The 12986-nt window shown below is 33.9% G+C and overlaps 1 protein-coding gene across 2 annotated transcripts in view; it reads right to left on the reverse strand.

Moving 5' to 3' along the window:
- The window catches only part of LOC144443453 (SHC-transforming protein 1-like), a 67348-nt gene that overhangs the window by 35141 nt on the left and 19221 nt on the right, over positions 1 to 12986 (reverse strand). The window contains exons 2-3 of one of the 2 annotated variants that reach the window (XM_078132933.1): positions 8585 to 8690; positions 6192 to 6372 (exon numbers count right to left, since the gene is read on the reverse strand). In XM_078132933.1, coding sequence (XP_077989059.1) covers positions 6192 to 6353 — 162 coding nt within the window. In that variant the 5' untranslated portion in view covers positions 6354 to 6372; positions 8585 to 8690. Of the gene's footprint in view, positions 1 to 6191; positions 6652 to 8584; positions 8691 to 12986 lie in introns of those variants that run through there. The other variant, XM_078132932.1, reaches the window with a different exon arrangement.

Raw genomic sequence — 12986 nt, forward strand, 5'->3', positions numbered from 1 at the left:
TGAAAGTTGGAATTTTCTCTAATGATGACACCTGAGATCATTTCTTAGCCATCCTGATCTTTGCTAACAACACCACTTGTGTCTGTCTAGGAGTTGCAGGAGTGAATATTGGTCAATTACCAACAAGGTTTAATAGGGTGGTCAATTCCCCCTGGTGAAAATACCCATCTTCAGCACAATTGTCAACTGATTATCCAATATATGGTCAATTCCCAAGTGTAGTAATGTCTGCAACAAAGCTGTAACTTGGTTGTAAGACTATATCAGATCTCACGCAGGCTAAACCCCTAGGGTATGGAGTGTAGAGTATGTCCCATTGGTTGTCCCAGTCAATGCCAAGAAATTTTAATACAACTGCCAACATCAGACCATAGAGAATGGAACCTGTTACAAACAGGGTAAGTAAACAAATGAATGGGATTACTAGTATTAATAACACTTGCATGTTGGAATGGCAGAGATTTGTATAATACACATCATAGTTTGATAAGAACAGTTTTATGGCCTCTTTTTTTTATGTGTACATGAAATGCCATGGCAGGGGAACTGGAAATTTATTTGTGAACATGAACTATTATGTCAAGTGGTAATAAAACTGTTCCTATCAAATGATGGAATGCAATACAAGTCTCTCTACTTCCAACATGTTGTGCCAAGTGTTATTTATAATAGTCCAATTCATTTGCTTTATTCCCTGTTTGTAACAGGTTCCATTTCACGGTCAGGTGTCGGCAGTTGTATATTGTGGTCAACTCTCTGGTATCACAATGTTTGTGACAAAACTGTCGGCTGACTCGACTGGAGTGTATTTGTGGCAAGTTATCAAGTCAATGGTCTGTAAGAGACGGACATTCGTACCACGCTATCAGCCAGCACTCATCGTCTGTACTATTTTGTGGGACTGTGTCTGCTAGATCAAAGGATTTAGGCCACTCCTTGAACTTGTGAAGAAGTTCAAACAGAGGTCATTATGCAGAATAAAAATAGCGCCAATGGCGTTGTAGCACAACTTGTACAGTTTTTAAAATGTTTTGGTGAGCCATGCTAAGTATAGGTGTTTATTTGCTGGATGACTATCCAGTCGCCTATCCAACCCTGTTGTTTTCTTTGCAATATAAGTGATCATATGGCTGTTGCTATGGGCGTGGTCTTGTTGCTAGGTATATTTGCATACATTTGCATATTACTGATGGAATCATCATGTCATGAACAAATCTTAATTTACACACACCCAAGAATGTTCCCACCAAATTTCAGGCCAATTTGCCTGGTAGTTTTTGAGTAAGTTTTTTGACCAAAAAATGACATTTTTTGACCTAAATCACATACTGTGATGCGATCATTTGCTTTGAGCAATTTCCCAACTAGACACCAAAAGTAATGTTCCCACCAAATACCACTTGAGGCAATCGGTCTGGCGGTTTTTGAGTTTAAGTCGTCCACACACACACACATACACACACAGACAGACAGCCAGACCATATCTATAGCACTACTGAACCATATCAGTTTAGTGGAACTAATGAAATGTATATGTCACATTCTGTTTTCATGCTTCCTGTTTTCCTTCAAATTGTTGAATTTCACAACAACTCGGCTAAAAATATTCCATAAAACTTGTATCACTTTTGTAACACGATAATTTGATAACATGACATCATAAAGACACATGACTAGCTGTGGTGTGGTTCATTCATTTGTGACAGTTGTCATATATTCTATAATTGGAACAATAGGTGGAAATGAATGAGACAGGAACTACATACTTAAAGATTAGACAGCAGATTGAAATTAATACTCCCTAGTTAGGCCTAAAAAAACAAATTGTGTGGTTACAATTACTGTCAATTTTAGAATAGGTGGGGTAGTTAGATTTTATATTTTATTTCTTTTAGATAATTGTTTTCATATGCGAGTGTCTAGTTATGTAGATAAGTTTTCCGCTGTTTTCCATCTGGTCTCTGTGTTATTGGTTTCTTCCCATCAGATGTACAGACATTACAGATTGGAAGAACAGTTTTATTTTGTCTTTTGAAGTTGATGTCAGTTTCCGCATCTACTATTTCTTGTGAGACTTCACAATTTTCAATTTTTTTATTTATTCTTGAATACATGAAAAAAGTTTAGGGTCAGCAGTGAAAAACTAGGTGGGGTCGGGTAACCAGAACCAAACAACTTTTATTTAGGTCTTAGTATCATAAAAATATAACTCATAGATATACATTCAATGTAACTTATTAAAATCATATTACAATTTTGATTATTGAGAATTATATTATAGCATTACCAATTCCAGTGAATTTTGTGACGTCATCGCTGTACATTATTACTGATAATGTACTCCGTTATTGGGCATCGCGGCCCCGGAACGAGCATAGCAATACAAGCTTATTTGTTCTGTTTCTTCATACGACTAGGTATTTTTTCGAAATGTATGTTGTTACTTATGATTGTCATTGCCACTGTTTAAAAATACAACGCATTCATGAAACAAATTTGTGTTCACAGCTGTTCATTGAAGTGTATATGTGTGTGTACGTGTACGTACGTGTGTCGCTATGATTAGTATTCAGCTTCCGGGCCGAACATGGCAGACGATGTTCAGCGCTGTGTATATTATACGTTGTTTTGCGTTTCTCGGTCTACAAATTCACTGGAATTGGCAAAACTATAAAATAATAACAATAATGTACACCCTCCCAGTCCATAATGGACTCAAGCAAACTTTGCACTCCATAATGGGCTCGGCTGTCGCCTCGCCCATTATGTCGTTCAAAGTTTGCTTTCGTCCATTATGGGCTGGGAGGGCGTACATTATTGTTTAAATATATAATTGTTATTGCATTTTATTGTGTCAATATTATTCATTATTCAAAATGTAAATAACATTGTTATCAATTATCAATCTCATTTCTATTTATCGTTCCTGTTTATACTATTAGCAGATGCGCTTTTTTCTCCAGCTTGTAGGTTTTTTGTACAAACAAATATCCCCTGATAGAAAGAGGATTATTGTAATATGCAGTAGTCTAGATGCTATACATTTGCTTTGAATCTGAAGATCTCGCTACCCACGTCTAGTCAAATGGACGTATGTAGAAAAACATCCTGCTAAATTTTAAATTACCACCACCAACAGCTGTATTTAATCCAATTGGAGCCTGATGACATTATCATCATCCACACCATGTACATTCAAACTTGAAGGTCGCATTACCATGTAAACATAATTTGCATATTAGGACCACGTTTCGCTTGAATGAATTACCCAATTACAAGCACCTGCCAATGTGTGATGGATTACTTCTGGCGCGTGCTGTTCACACTTTTGTCAGCATGAAGTCAAGCTAGACTTTGGCTTGATTATGTTCATTTGACTAGACATGAGTGGCAAGATCCTTAGATTCAGAACAAAATATAGCATCTAGACTCAATATTATGTAGTTACAATTATAAGCTTGAGAAACACAATTTCTGTATAAGTTCCTTTGAATTTTGTATCATTATCAAATATCTAACATCTATAAATTAGTGTCATTATTATTTGATATTGATAAGTCTATCTATATGTACAAATTATTATTTAAATCAGTCTACCACAACTGATTGTATTATCAGTTGTCTTATGTTTTATCAGTTGTCTTATGCATTTGTGGGGGTTTTTCATGGATATTTATTTTGGCAGGATCATGGACTAAACTAGCTTAGACCAAATTATTTCCATGGTCCTCACCATGAACTATGAGTGTAATTCTGTCTTTGATATGTACATATTTGTCTATTTTTTATATCTGGTGAAATAAACAATTAAACATTTGATATGTACATATTTGTCTTTTTATATTTGGTGAAATATACATATTTGATATTTGTCTCTATGTATCTGGTGAAATAAATAATTCAACATTTGTTATGTACATATTTGTCTTTTTTTTTTACATCTGGTTAAATAAACAATGGAACGTTTGATATGTACATATTTGCCTTTTTTACATCTGGTTAAATAAACAATTCAATATTTGATATGTACATATTTGTCTTTTTTACATCTGGTTAAATAAACAATTGAATATTTGATAAGTACATATTTGTCTTTTTGACATCTGGTTAAATAAACAATTGAACATTTGATTTGCCTTTTTTTTTACATCTAGTGAAAAGAACAATTGAAAATTTGATATGTACATATTTGCCTTTTTTATATCTGGTGAAATAAACAATTGAACATTTGTTGATACGATATTTCCTAACACTAAATACCATGAATGTTTTAAAAGATGCAAATTTGAACAAATTCTTACAGTTCTTGTATAAAGACATTAAATCTATTGACTTGTTCTACAAAATATTTATACAGCTTTGATTTTATTTGAGGACTTATTTAGCCTAAGTATACACAGCTTTGTAAATAAATGTTTAGTATCACAAAAAATCCCACAACGAATTTAGTTGCATACTAATGACTGAAATGTAATTATAGACAGTTTAAAAGGATGGAAACAGATAGACATCAAAGACTCAGTGCGATCATTAAAGGTTGTATTACCCAGCACAACATTCTTGTGACAGGCCTTTGTACACACAGTACGGTACTATCATTAACTCACGATTCAAATCACACTCCTCTTTATACAGTTTACAGTTTTTTTCTCACTCTCCTTTTCTCTGAGAGAGAATAGCAACTCAAAGAATGATAAAAAAAAATCAGGTAAAATCATCCGAGAAAATTTCAAATGAATTCATATAAAACATCTACGATATATTTTAGTCTTGTTCTTTTTTTGTCCTTTTCACACATAATACAGCATCATCAATGGCCAACAATTCAACAAGACTTACCTCATATCATATTTTCGCTCTCAATTTGCTTTTTTTTCAAAGAGCGAACGACTCAAAAATATTCTAAATTAAACAAGGTGAAATTATCACACAAAAATTTATATGAATTCTTAGATATTTAGTGCTCCCAATTCTTTGACCTTTGTACACACAATTATACCGGCAAATCAGACTTATCTCAAATATATCTTTCTCAATTTTCTCTTTATTAAAATGAGAACAATTCAAAAGAATGATATTAAATATTGTTAAGTTATCACATCAAATTTCATATAAATTCTTACAGATATCTTAATTTTCTATTTTCTGGCCTTTTTTACACACAGCCATAGTGTTAAACCCATAATACAAATCTCACTTTGTCTTTCTTTCCTTTTTGTCTTTCTCAAACTAAGAACTCAAAAGAATGATAAATCAAATATGGTCAAATTGTTAAACATTTTTTCATATACTAATAAAATCTTTGCTGTACACAATTTTCTGTGTATTTATTTATCTATTTATTTATTTTTTAATTCATAACAAGGATAAATCACAAAACAAAGTACAAACAAACCACAAGACTAATACAGACAACCAAAACACCTACCTATTTAAATATTTTTAGTAAGAATTACAAATTAAAATACGGCTTTGAGAGTGAAAGGCAGTTATGTTTTAAGAGGTATCATCAACACAAAGAAGGGTGAATAACATATAACAACGGCCAAACTATCACACAAAATTACATGTTAAATCTTGACAGATTTTGTACTTTACACAATTGTTTTTTTCATTTTTTTTTCGGTGAGACTTACAAAAGGTAATATGAAATCAAAGAATCATAAATTAAATAAGATCAAATCATCAGACATGAATTTGTACAAATATTATAAATTACACTATTTTTTTAAATTTTTGTTTACATATATTTTTGGTGAGACTAGCAAATTAGCGTTAGAATGAAAAGCAGTGATTTCTGAAATTCTTATATTACATTAATTTATTCAGTTAATGTTTCATAGTTGAAAGGCACTGGGTATTAAGACAATAGTAATCAATCATTCTTTGCTTTGAAAGAAATATTGGAGTAATAAAAATCAGGGCAATCTATATTCTAAATCAGGAGTTGTCATTTTATTTTCTCAATATATGATTTTGTGTCTGACATAAACAAAAGGAAATCAATGAAACAATACATTTTTTGCCGTTCATGTAAATTTTGAAAATAGTTACCTAACAATCTTGTGTATTATATCTTGTTTTCTTTCCCTATCCTTGTGAAAAAAAATGTGGATGAATACACTCATTTCCCTGCAAAATAAACATTAAGGATACAATATGAAGTTGACAGGTTGATAATATTTACTTACCCGTACACCGTAACAGACACCACCGTGTAGTAATTTTTCCTCTGGATGTAACCATCCCCTTGCTGGCTTGTTAATGAAACTTCCACTTTTACTCCAGTCATTGGCACCAGCGTTGGATTCAGGCACTTTTTTCTGTCGCATTCGGTTGATCATCCCTGCCATGGCCAAGAATGATGGGTGTCTGAAATTCCATAATTTCTTACGATTATTGGGACGTCGGTGAGGGGAAGAAAACATCATAGTGTTTGCCGTAGGTCTAATTTGATGTACCAAGGCAGCATCCAGGTGAATCGGAGCATCAGATAAAGTATCTGGGGCCGACAGCTTTGAAAAGTTCATGTTATATAGTAGTAGTGTCAATTAAAAACTAAACTAGAAAGAACCAAGTTATGAAAATCATACAGTTTTAGTTAAAGATTTGGCAAAATATTCATTGTTGGTGATGAAATGTGTCCTTTTTTTCAGGTGCTCATCCGAAGATCAGTTAGTTTTACAAGCAACAAGTATAGCGTTCAGGTGATGTGTACGAGCAGTAGACAGTTCTTATTTTATCCCAGAATGCATCCAACCCAGGAAGACAGCAACAACAAAGTGAATGAACGTCTGGCTAATAATAGTCCGATATCTGTAATATCACAAGAACCAAGCTTATCTTCATCAGCACCACCTTCAGGAGGAGGAAGACCACCAGAATGATATGTGACGTGAGAACAAAGTGGACTTGACATGGAACATCAAAGGTAGTACACAGAGACTGACAGCTGTAGACGTTGGCTTCAACATGAAACTCTGACGAAGACAACTGGATGAGCTAGCTAGCTCGTGCCCACTGCTACCACTAATGATGATGATGGTGACAGACTAGCTTGCCACTCCTACTCCTTCTTAGCCCTCATGAAAAGTGTTGACTTCCGTTAGTAACACAGATAACACATATCTCCCTCCGAGCTACATATTAAAACTTGTGTAATGCACATTCCATATAAGCTTCATTGAAAACTCACAAGCTTTCACAGTATGTCAGGCACTACATCTTTTCAAAACATCAAAACTGGGAACAAAAAAGTTACCAATTACCAACCAGTGATGTAAGAATACCTTCTTTTATACTTGATACCGTTCTATCACTATGTGACACAGATCAGTTATCATCACTGGCTATTTTCACTGATAAATTTAGCATCACGTACAACTGGCCACACAGAAGACAAGCACGAAATTAAAGCCTACGGGATTTCACTATAAACCAGCTGGGTGGAAGAAACCAAACTTCCTGTGTGTGATACAACCATATATATATATATACATATATATATACACACACAGTATCCACATGGCATGGAGGCACTAGCAGGTTATCATCAGGTGAATGAAACAGATTTCTTCAAGAATGACAGCAATACTGAGGAAACCTGTCCCTAAGCCATGCTAAGTTCATCATTCAGTGAATATTACTTAGATGAGCTCTAGCGATGTGTAGTTCCACATCATCTGATTAGCTGGCTAATGACATCCAAAAACTGCAGTCTCAGGAAGAGTGTTGATAAGCATACATTTGTATACATTCACTCATTCTGATCCTCAGCTGTATTCGGATCTACCATTTTCCTAGTAGGTGGAGCAGGTGCTTGGCTGAGGGACACTTAATGATATTGATTGTGCTAATTATGGGCAGCAGTGAAATGTAGTGAGATCACTAGAGTTACTTTGGAATCCATGCTAAGAGTATATAAACAGAAGTGAACTCCCTCAACTATGATAATTTACGATTCATGAATATGATACAGTCTTATATAGCAGTAAATCATATTCATAAATACATAATCAATCATAGAATCTGACAAACATGCTGGCAAAAATTCAGAAAATTCCAACTTTGAAATTTGAAGACAAAATCGCAGACTTATAAATTTTGTATAAAAAATGTGATCTCATGTCTTTTATATCAGCTTCAGACACCCCTGTAAAGGGTATTAATTCTAAATCTCAAACAGTTGTAGGTCAGTTTCTATTTCATCTTGTAATATAAGCTGCCAAGAGGACCACAGGTCTCTGCACAATCAGTCTGCATGTTGACAGCTACCCTATACACAAATCTAGCCCTGCAGAAGTAATAACATATATGTGATACTTCCGATGTACCACTCTAAAAATAGAGGCTGGGATACTGGTTGGACTGTTCCATTATTTCAGGAGGTAGATCTGCAATTGTTCAAACTCAAAATTTATGCCTCATACCTCCCCAATTAGAGTTTGAAGTCATTTTTTTTACATCGAACTTCACCAATTCAACGATGCGTCTGGTTTTTAGCCATACAATTAGCAGTGACGTGAATGAATTTCTGTAACTTATGTTCTACTCTCCCCTCAAGATGACATTTGATTGGACCTACCTCGGATGGTAAGATCAGAATCGTCAGCTGTGATGTCAACACTTCCTCTAACGTCAGCTAAGTGTTTATCCAATCAGCTCACAGGAACCTTGTGGTTAGTCGGGTCCTAATGAATCATAAAGAAAAACAGAGGTGGTGGACTCATTATAATAATGGCAAGGAATTTCACTAGATAGACCCTCAGAGACCGATCCCATTATGTGGCGTTCCAGTGTAATGACCCGTATTTGAACTGTGTCTTAGATTGATACTTCTATAAGAATACTAACAGCAATTACATCATGAGTACAGCGACATCTTTTATACCCAAGAGTTGTCACTGTTTAATATTAACGCAATAGCTGACCTCATTAGTTTAACTAGTATTGCCATGGTAACAGACAAGGGGAAATCCTGTAAAAGTTATACTTACATGTAGTGATATATTACCTTGTAAAATTTTAATACAACTTAAAAACCGAAAAGATCAGCTACGTTACAATTATATGTATATGTGATTTATGAAATAGGTACACTGGTACAAAATGTAAATGTTATGGAAAAGACATGGAATAAATTGCATATTTCGTATATTTTCACTTTGAAATCATTTTTGCAAATTAAAACGAGGGTTTAGTGGCTAAATATAACAGGTTCAAGCTGATAGCATTATAAGCGGTTAGTAAGAAGTGAACTTAGTCACAGATGGCAATATAGACTGGCTAGATTAATAAAGACAGTACAAAACAGTACATGGATCATCTCCATGGACCACCTCATGGATCATTTAATTTAAGAAATTCCAATGGTTTTCGTAAAATGTCTGTTTATTCACACTTCAAAGCAAGGCAAGCAACAGAATGTATATGTCCTAATATTGCTTGATCTTTATATTCATCTTTATTTTGTTGAAATTGATCAACGTTTAAAATTCAACTTTGGCCAAAATAGTGGCCATTATTTCTGCAACGGCCAAAATAATGACCAATTTTTTTTTTCAATTTTCCAATGATCAAAATATCAGTATACATTCTGTGTTTAATGTTTGCTTTGCTTTGAAATGTGAAAAAACAGACTTTTTCCGAAAACCATCAAAAATTTCAGAAATTAATCTGAAACTTAGGTGATCAATGTATTTTTTTAAAATATATATATAACTAATTGCTTTGTAGAATATGGATTTATTGTAAGAGAAGACGTACATGTATGTGCGTGAAGAAATGTCTAATTGAGGGGGTGTAAAATGTAGAAATAAAACGACAAGTACCTTCTCCTTGGTGACATTTTAATTACATTGGAAACCTATTGACCAAAGATAATCTTGTTCCTGACAAATACTTTCTACTAAACAAAGGAAAATATTGACTTCAAAACTGATCAATAATTTAGTGAAAATACTGAATAATCAATCATTTTTTAAAATTTGACAACATCATTACATACATGTAGATGCAAAACATATTTGGTCTCATAGATTTGCAGTGACAGTTGATCACGTAAATTTGGGACTATACTCGACCGTAAAGACTTTGAAGCAAGATTTTCCCACAATTCATTTGGGGTGACATTTGACCTCATTGACAATATTTCACTACTTAGATCTGGGTCTATAGTTACATTGTACCACATAGATTTAGGTCTATTCACTATATAGATTTGGGTCTACAGTTACAATACACATTTGGGTCTATTCACTACATAGATTTGGTTCTATAGTTACCACATAGATTTGGGTCTATAGTTACCATACAGATTGGGTGTGGTAAATCTAGTCCCAAATCTACACAGTGAGTAGACCGACATAGCTTTGAGACTATATTTGCCACAAAGATTTGGGTTTTAATATTCACTATACAGATTTGGGGGTATATCTAACACAAAGATTTGGTCTTCTGTTGTCCATGCACATGTATATTGAGTCAGCATGTTATCAAACTGTGTCCGTTGTCATGAACATACAATGTAAACCACTGATTATGTACATGTATGCATCTTTAATACTCTGAGGCAAAAAGAAAAAAAAGGAACTGTGATTTTCCAAGAACATAGCCTCAGAAAATAGGGTAGGTAGGTCAGGATTTTATTTTACCATTTTAATTGTTCTTATTTTTGAAAAAATATTGATTCAACCCAAAACCAAACGAAATGTCGGTCAGAATACTCCTTCTGTGATAGTATGATGAAATATGTAGATATTGAGGAAAGAAAACAGACGTACATGAAGGTCAAGAAGACAAAGAATTTCTTATGTTTTCTAATCCTTAATTCCAAAACTACAGAGCAGATTTGGCTGAAATGTAACGGGGATACATTTGGGGGTGTATAGATGAAGAAATGTTAAGCATATAATGATCTCTTCAGCGATATGCAAATTGGGTGTAAATTTTGGTCAAAACTTACATACATTTGTACGTACATGTACAATTGTATATCTCAAAAAGTGCTTGGTCAATGAGACTGAAATTTGGTGGGATGTTTCTAGAAGTATTTTTCTGCAGGCTTTCTTCAAAACATTTTGATACCATTGGCCCTAGCAACCATGACAACACCCTTAGCAACAACCAAATGCCAGTATATTTTGCTAAAATAACATCTGGTAGGCAAGTAAGCATTCAAAAAATGTATGCAAATATCCCTAGCAACCATAACCATGCCCATAGCAACAGCCAAACAGTTGTGTATTTCACAATAACAGGGATTCTTAGACAAGTGAACAATCATAAAGTGTATGCAAATGTACCTAGCAACAAGACCACACCCATAGCAACAGCCAAATGATCACATATATTGCAAAGATAACGGATTAATAAACAAATGAATAAAGTCAAAAAGTGCATGCAAATTTACCTAGCAACAAGACCATGCCCATAGCAACAGCCATATGATGATGTATATCGCAAAGATAACATCTGGATTTCGTAGAAAAATGAACGAGCATTCAAAAAATTATGCAAATATGTCTAGCAACATGACCACACCAATAGCAACAGCCAAATGATAACATATTGCAAAGATAACAACAGGGTAGGGATAGTCAACTGGATCCGATAATCACTCAGGAAATAAACACCTATACATAGTATGGATCATTATGTGGATAAACATTTTTAAAAAACTGTACAGTTGTGCTACCATGCCATTAGCACTTGTTTAATTTGGCCTATTAGAGCTAAAGTCTGCTGACACGACTCCTACAAGACCATACCATTAAATGTACCTCCACAGGTTATTCAAACATTCGTGTTATCAGCATTACTCTTATACCAATCTGGTCAACATCCTCAAGGACATACATCACACATATTCTCACGATACAAATGTGGTTCTAATCCTTAATTTTAGGTTTAACTATAAAGCCATAACTTCAAGAAAAGTAATGGTAACACTAACAAGCTACTGTACTTGCAGTGCTATTAAATGTTAAGCTCTTCCTTTGTACACATGAAACTCACATTACTTAAGAACACACTCCTTTATTCTCTTGTTCTGTTTCTTAGCAACCACAATTACTAAAATTCATCTATTATGGTGAACATAGAAAATGATATGTTGTCCAGGTCTTTGCATCCAGATTAGTGCTGTTTGGACAATTTCATATTTCATTCATGCCTACAGATTCATTTTCAATAATTTTTCACTTTTCTTTTCAAATTGATCATTCAACAGACGTCAGTTTCCATGACTACCTTTCTAAAATTTCTCATATCGTCATGGTAACAATAGCATTATAAATATGTCGACCTTTCATTCTTAATGTATTCATAATTTGAGTCTCTCCTCCAATTTGTTTATTTTCTATGTTTTTTAACATTTGATATCGACTTCCTGTAGTATACAATGTAGCTGTTTTACAAATTGGAGTAACGTAGGGCTCCGTATTATGGCTTAGATTGTTGTTTTCCTAAGGAAAATATCACACAAATCCTGATACTACAAATGTATCAATATACAAAATGTACATTCTACTAGAAGAAATAACTATTATATATAAAAACGTGGACATACAGCAGAATGAACTGTATAGTTACTGGCCATATCAAAATATCCCAACAAACATAGAAGTTACATAAATAAATCTGAGTTAAAAATAGTACTTTTAACTTTGAAAATACAACAGTTTTCATAGCTTTTAATTTTGTCTGGTGCAAATTCCCTCTGTATACAAATATGCATTATGTGAAACCTGGTGATGTAACCATCGATAGCACATCAGCAGCCTGCTGATTGGCTGAGAAAGGGGGTGATGGCTATAACCTCTAGTTTAAATACTGCATGATGTTGAAAATGTTAATTTGCATATAGAGGAGTTACTTTGGACTTCTGGTTCAGTGTCTGTCTGCCTTTGTGTTCTTTCCAGAAGGTAGGTGAAATATATTCAAGTCAGAAATACTAATGCCACTAAGGGAAGTAAGTGAAGACTTTC

This window comes from Glandiceps talaboti, chromosome 12, assembly GCF_964340395.1.
Source record: "Glandiceps talaboti chromosome 12, keGlaTala1.1, whole genome shotgun sequence".
Classification (NCBI taxonomy): domain Eukaryota; kingdom Metazoa; phylum Hemichordata; class Enteropneusta; family Spengelidae; genus Glandiceps; species Glandiceps talaboti.